Genomic DNA, 7,250 nt, shown 5'->3' on the forward strand with positions numbered 1-7,250 from the left:
CGCACCCTATCTAATTTTAACACCTATAGAATTTTATCACCAACAAAAAAAAATCCTAAATCCGATGGAAATACGACGTTTAGAAGGTGCAAGCCTTTTCATCACACCTTCTAAATCTGATATATTTTGCTTCCCTGAGGGAGTGTCGTATCTAGGGCTTTGAAAATAGATTTTAGAGAGAGAAAGTGAACCTCGATTAAATCGATTTTAGAGAGAGAATGTCTAAAATACCCAATTGGAAAAGGAATTTTATATGATCGAGACGCGGATGGCGTGTCGTGATGGAATGGCTTTTACGGAAAACGTTAGAGAGAGAAATTTCCGGGAATTTTTAGTATTTTCCAAGGGCTTGACCTGTCTGCTCTCTCTCTCTCTAAAACTCTCCCTCTCTCTCTCTCTCTCTCTCTAACATTGGTGCCATACGTCTCTCATGTGTGTACGGTGCCGGAGAGACTTGCTCCGCTCGGACAATTTTCCTCCCCTCTTCCTCCTTAACGAGACCGGTGAACAGAGAGAAAGGGAAAGCTAGAGAGAGAGAGGGAAGCCTGCGTTCTCCAAATTTGCATTATAAGAATACCAGTCTTTAAATCTTGCTTCAACTCAGCGAGAGAGAAAGAGAGAGAGAGAGAGAGAGAGAGACTGTGAGTATGAGAAGTCGACACAGCGAGAAGGTCTCGGTTAAATGGATCCTCATCCTCTGCATATCCAGCTTCGCTTTTGGGATGCTCTTCACCAACAGGTTCTCCGTCTTTCATTTACTTTTCACATGCAAATGTCAATGTTTCGATTCGAAATTTCAAAAATGGGGGTGAGGGTTTCCTTTTGGTAAGATTTATTAGCTAGATTTACATCTTCACGGGTTCTATTTGTTTTTGTTTTTTTTTTGAATGATTCAGAACCTTCTGGTATTGAAATTTGGGTTTGGATTTCGTTTTCGCTTTATGTTTCTGGTTTCTTATTATCAAGATGATGCAAAAAGATGGATGGCAATGAAGAATGAATTGATGAAAAATTAGGGTTGAGAATGTTTTCTGGTTTCCTTTTCAGGATGTGGGCAGCTCCTGAATTGAACAAGAATATTATATCGAGGAGACGCCAGGATCAGGAGCTCCAGGTTGTCTCGGAGGAATGCACAACAAAACGGGTTGGGAATATTGATCTTGTTGTTTCTTACTGAGCAAGCATTTATTGATGAAATATCTGTTCATAAGGATGATTGATCTCGCAAAGTTGTTTTTTTTTCTTGATCTATGGATTAGAAATTTGAAAATTTTTAAATTCTAAGGTTGTTGCAGGGACAATTCAATTGTTTCTATTTAATTAAAATTTCTCTTTCTTTGTGTAGCAGACGCTTGGCCAAGACAAGGATATAATGGGGGAGGTGTTTAGGACCCACGAAGCTATACAGTGAGTGCATTTGTTTATCTCATTTGTATTTGCTATTTACTGTATTCATTTCACTACCTCTGAGCTTGTTCATTGGGTAATATCACTATTTGGTGGATATGATCACTAGAACCAGTCAACTCTGTATAAAGGATATTTTAGCCATTTCTATGAAACCCCCATTGTTAATATAATTTGCTCCTTGTTTTCAGGTCATTGGATAAGACAATCTCTACTCTTCAAATGGAGATAGCAGCTACTCGGAGTTCACAGGAGATGAATGTTGAAGGTTCCCCTGCCCTTTCAAAATCTTCCCATGAAGCATCTCAACTTCGAAAGAAGGCTTTTGTTGTGATTGGTATTAATACTGCATTTAGTAGCAGGAAGCGGCGAGATTCTCTCAGAGAAACATGGATGCCTCAAGGTTCCTTCTTTGCTTGTACATGTTATGATTATTTTTTGGATACAAGTTTGATTTGTTGTATAGGAGCTTCTTGCTACTTAATTGCCCATGAATCAAATTTTCCTTTGAAATTGATAAAGCACTTGAAAATCTTTGAGTAACACACACACTATTTTTCTGAAGCATGAATCAAATTTTCCTTTGAAATTGATAAAGCAGTTGAAAATATTTGAGTAACACACACACACACACTATTTTTCTGATACTATTTTGATTTGTTGTTTAGGAGCTTCTTGCTACTTAATTGCTCATGAATCATATTTTCTTTTGAAATTGATAAAGCAGTAGAAAATCTTTGAGTAACACACACACACACACACACACACACACACACACACACGCACGCATACACACACACACATATATGGTTCACTAAATGCACATACACTGCAATGGTGAATGTTTTTCCACGGTTCTTTGTGGTGAAACTAATTTAGAAATTGAAAATTACTGAACTACTCCGATATTTTTGATTTGTTGAGGGATTTCTTCTGATGGTGGGCTATCGTGGGTTTGTTTATGTGTCACTATTTTGTGAAATATTTGTCGCAATTGTTCAGATTGTCAAGTTATCCTTAACGAATTAATCATCTATTCTCTTGTTTCTTCTTGCTCTGTGTAAAATTCAGCATGATCTCTTGTCAGATTTTCATTTTTGCCTCCTGGTTTCCCGTATCTGTTTTTGTTAGCTTCACCTGTGTATACACTGTGCTATTTTTCTTGGTCTTCTCAATAGTCAGGGATTGTCAACTTTTTTCAAGTTAATTTTTATAGGCTTATAGGACAAAAAATAAAAAACAGGGTTCTCCTTTATTCATAGGGAGGTGAATCATCTGTAAGTGTGTCTAGATTCAAGCTTGTCCCACAAAAAGAACTAGGCCAGATGTTATTTATTTAGTGTTTATCTATGTTGTTGATGCTATTTCTTCAGGTATTAGATTTTGTGCCACACTGTGCTAGGTTCTATTCAAAATTTAGTAAATTTATCTTGTTTCTTTATGAATTTTGCTATTCACTGCGTAGTGTTGAAACTTGTGACTACTTATGGAATGCTTTGGGATTATAGTTATTCTTGTTTCTTGTTCAATCAGGTGAAAAGCTCCTTCAACTTGAGCGAGAGAAGGGAATTGTCATCCGCTTCATGATTGGCCACAGGTGTGATGCTTTACCATACTCTTACAGAATCTTCTGGGTATTGATATGACAAACATTTAGTTATCTTTTAATTTTTTTTGTTTTGAATATCTTAGTTTTCTGCTTTGTTGCTTTTTACTCTTCATGAATTTTCTTTTATGTTTGGTAAATAAACATATGGATCTTAGATTTACCTGATATTTGTACGTTATAGTCAGTTGTGCAAATGGAGTGTTGGGAAACTGATGAATTAATGCGTGTCAGTCTGCTGAAATCTTTATGAAGTCTTTTACTGAATAAATGGCTGTTCATGAACTTCAATTAGGGAAAATTCCTTCAAATGTTTGCATTTTGTTTTAGCATACTGTAAGCAATATATAATTTAATAGAAATGTTCTATTTTAGTTTTATTTATTCAATTCATAATGTTTGTTTCAGCTATTTAATTTCCTCCCTAACTTTTTAATTTATTAAAATTTTCATTTTTTTGAACAAACTAGATATTCTTGTGAATGTTCTTATAACCAGAATATAGAAGCCATTCTAAATTTTTCATTAGGTTTTTTTTTTTCCTTTTCTCTTTTCCTATTTCTTCTCCATAAAACATATTTTTTGCCCTTAATCAGGATTTAGATAAAGTCATAAATATGAATATTTACATTCTAAGTAGAGATGGACATGTTCGGTAATTTTATCAAATCAAGGAAATCTTTAAGTAAAGAGACTTGGGGTTTATTTTTTGTTGTTGTGGGTATGTGAAGCACCCTTTTTTGGGGTTTAAGACTTTGACTGAGCACTCGGCTTGTGGGTTTCATTTGCTATATAAAAGCTTGATTACTATTCAACAAAGTCAACTATTCTCAAAGAAAAAAAAATAGGGTTGAGAGAGAGTGAGAGCGAGAGATTTTAGGAGGTTTGGAGGGGAAATAACAGCAGTGAGAAACTTAAATTGTAATACTCCTATTTATTTTTTCTTACATCTAGAGTTAAAAGGTGAGATTCTGAAAGCTATGTAGCTTAAAATTTACAAAAGCCTCGAACTATTGGGTATCCTTGGGTAAGCCTACCATGATTACTTCAATGTGTCTAGGGACAAGGTGGCTTGGCATAAACTTTCTGGTTCATAGCATAAAGTTTATTGCCTTTAACAAATTGACGCCATGGTCCAAATGAACAATACAGTGCCTTTACATATTTAGGTTTGTATATTTTTTAATTTTTCAGTTGCCCAATTTAGCTCTTTTCCTCCAATGGAGGAATTCATCGAGGGATGTACCAAATTTCACTGTCCTACTCATATTTCCTGTGGCAAAGACTGTCTTCATATGCGTGAAAGGCTGGGTCTTTCCTGAAATGGTATATTTTTTTTTACTCACTGTCCTCTACTCATATTTCCTGTGGCAAAGACTGTCTTTATATGTGTGAAATGCTGGGTCTTTCCTGAAATGGAATATTTTGCTAAACAAGAGGGGTTGACACACAAAGTAGATGCATATAGGACCAGAAGGTGCATTACCTTAGCAATTTACCTATTACAAAGTGTGTTTCCCTTGATGTTTGACAGATTTGGAAATTACATTACTTAGTAATTTATCAATTGCATTGTTCCAATTTAAATACAAATATTCATAGTGATTTGTCAATTGCATTTTTCCAATTTAAATACAAATATTGCCATATCTACAAAACAAACAAAAGAAAAAAAAAAATTAGATGTTTATCAACTATGCACATCTCACACTATAAGTCGAGGCTCAAATGATGAACCTGCAAAATCATGATATATGATCAATCCTTGCATGTGATATGGATCATTCTGCTTGTAATTCTTCTCTAAGCAAACACACTATTTTTTTTCTTTTGGATTAAGAGAGGTGCTTTTTCGTGCGGCCATTAATCTCTTTATTTTTTATTTGGAAATTAAAAGTTAGGGTGAAACTAATTCTATTTAATGTTCTGTGCATTCTTTTCCGTTGGACACGTGCTGTTCTATTGTTGTCAAAATTATAAGGCTATGTCATTTATCTGATGGTAGTGAGTCATTTATTTGGTCTTCCCCTGTCACTGCTCTGTACGATGCTTCAAATCTGAGTGCTTAAAATGGATAGAATACTGATCAGTCTGGTTTCAATTGTAGTGCCACTTCCAATAGCATTCTGGACCGTGCTATTGATTCAGAAGAAGATCAGCATAAGGATTTCCTGAGGCTGGTAAGGCATTGTGCTTTCTTGCATCTCATTAAAAATTGAATGAAATACGAGAACTCCAATTGCCTTTATTTGGCAGGACCATGTTGAAGGCTATCATGAACTATCTGCAAAAACCAAGATATTTTTTAACACCGCGGTTACCAAATGGGATGCTGAGTTCTATGTTAAGGTCGATGATGATGTTCATGTCAATTTAGGTATGATTCTTGGTCCTTGACCTTCATCAATTGAAATTCTTCAGTTCCCATTATTGCTAATGCAAGATTATGTTCTGATTACAGGTATGCTTGTGGCCACTCTTGCCCGGCATCAATCGAAACCTAGAGTCTACATAGGATGCATGAAGTCTGGACCAGTTCTGTCACAAAAGTAAGCCGCTGTGAATCTCTTTACGACCTTTCTTTCTTCAACCTCCATATTTTCTAATGGAAAATTCTCTACAGAAGTGTGAAGTATCATGAACCTGAATACTGGAAGTTTGGAGAGGAAGGGAACAAATACTTCAGGCATGCTAGTGGGCAAATTTATGCCATCTCCAAGGATCTGGCTACATATATTTCAATCAACCAGTAAGTGGGCACTTCAGAGACACATAGCGCACACACACACACATACACAAAGAAACAAACACGCATACATATACACACATGCACACACACGCACATAAGGGGGGGCAAGGAGGGAGGGATGGACACACACACATGCAGAGGGAGGGTGGTAGGGCTATAATCCTACAGTGGCAGCATGGCCCTTATTATTGTTATGGTGCAGGCCTATACTGCACAAGTATGCCAATGAAGATGTTTCCCTGGGAGCCTGGTTTATTGGGCTTGAAGTCGAACATATTGATGACCGCAGCTTTTGCTGTGGAACTCCACCTGGTACTGCAAACTTCCTGTGCTCCACTAATGTATAATGTACTTGCTTTTGTTGGTCATTCCATTTTAAGTTTCTATTCTAATTGATTGTGATGCTTTAATGGCATTCTTAAGATTGTGAGTGGAAGGCACAAGCTGGAAATGTGTGTGTAGCATCTTTCGACTGGAGCTGCAGTGGGATCTGCAAGTCAGTAGAGAAGATAAAAAATGTGCACACACGGTGTGGTGAAGGTGATGGAGCTGTATGGAGTGCTCTTTCATAGAAACCCTTGTTTTTCAGTGAGGGTTTGATTTTGTGAAGACATTTTTCGAACTTGCACTTGAGCATTTGGGATTAAGTTTTTGGGTACCGAGAAAGCAGCTAAACATGGGATCTTTCTTCAAGACGGCCAACGGTGCTGATAGAACGTGGTCCATGAATCAAGTGCTTGTCCCATGACTGTGTTAAGTGCTTCGAGTAGAGAAGATGAGGAGATTGGAGTTCTACCAATGGTGGTATGGTCGGTTGCTACTTGTTGGTTGGTTCTGGTAGAATCGGGAATCGGATTAGTTTTGGTGTTTATTTATTATGAATATTATTCTTATTACTGTCATGATTATTTTTGCTGTAATGCAAGCTGTTTTGGACACTTGGAATTCTTTGCTGGGGCTGATTGCTTTGTAATGCAGGGTATATATGTTATACATTTAAACATTTTATGGGCAGCACAGCCCTCTCAACTCCTCCTAATCATCATTTCAATTTTGTGTAGTAAAAATTGTAGAAAGAGAGAGAGACTCTCTCTCTCACTCACACACACAGACTCTTCATGTCCATTATGGTGTACAGGAAATTTGGTTTTTGGGGTTTTGTTTTATCACTTGTTATGGCTCAATGTTTTGTATTTTTGCCAAAACTTCCTTTAGGCTTTTGAAGTTCTGCTCCTCTCACGCTATGCTGTCCCATAAATTGATGGTGGAAATGGGAAAGAGATTCATTGAAAGCTATTAGAGTTTTGATGGGAAGGAGACCCGTGTGCTCGAAAATTAAAGCGAAAAAGAGGAAAATGCTGAGAACAATAATAAAACAAGAGATGGTATATGATGAGATTATTTATCTTTGATACAAGGTGGTCACAATTCTTTACAACCATTTGATGTGAAATTTAATAGTTTGGATGTATCACAAAATTCGAGAAA

At 36.6% G+C, this 7,250-nt stretch overlaps 1 protein-coding gene across 2 annotated transcripts; it reads left to right on the forward strand.

Moving 5' to 3' along the window:
* The first annotated feature begins 597 nt into the window (after positions 1-597).
* On the forward strand, positions 598-6,791 carry LOC18995730 (beta-1,3-galactosyltransferase 7). 2 transcript variants are annotated; one of them, XM_011625935.3, is made up of 11 exons: positions 598-739; positions 1,048-1,144; positions 1,346-1,407; positions 1,599-1,810; positions 2,941-3,004; positions 5,121-5,193; positions 5,270-5,390; positions 5,475-5,562; positions 5,637-5,762; positions 5,965-6,074; positions 6,186-6,791. In XM_011625935.3, exons 1-11 carry the CDS (start codon positions 648-650, stop codon positions 6,332-6,334), a joined length of 1,194 nt encoding a protein of 397 aa, XP_011624237.1. In that variant the 5' UTR covers positions 598-647; the 3' UTR covers positions 6,335-6,791. The 2 variants fall into 2 exon arrangements, with proteins under 2 accessions (XP_011624237.1, XP_006846610.1); XM_006846547.4 differs by having other exon boundaries at positions 1,349-1,407.
* The last annotated feature ends 459 nt before the right edge of the window (positions 6,792-7,250 follow it).

Source organism: Amborella trichopoda, chromosome 4 (assembly GCF_054954075.1).
Source record: "Amborella trichopoda isolate Santa Cruz 75 chromosome 4, AtrichopodaSantaCruz75HAP2 v2.0, whole genome shotgun sequence".
Classification (NCBI taxonomy): domain Eukaryota; kingdom Viridiplantae; phylum Streptophyta; class Magnoliopsida; order Amborellales; family Amborellaceae; genus Amborella; species Amborella trichopoda.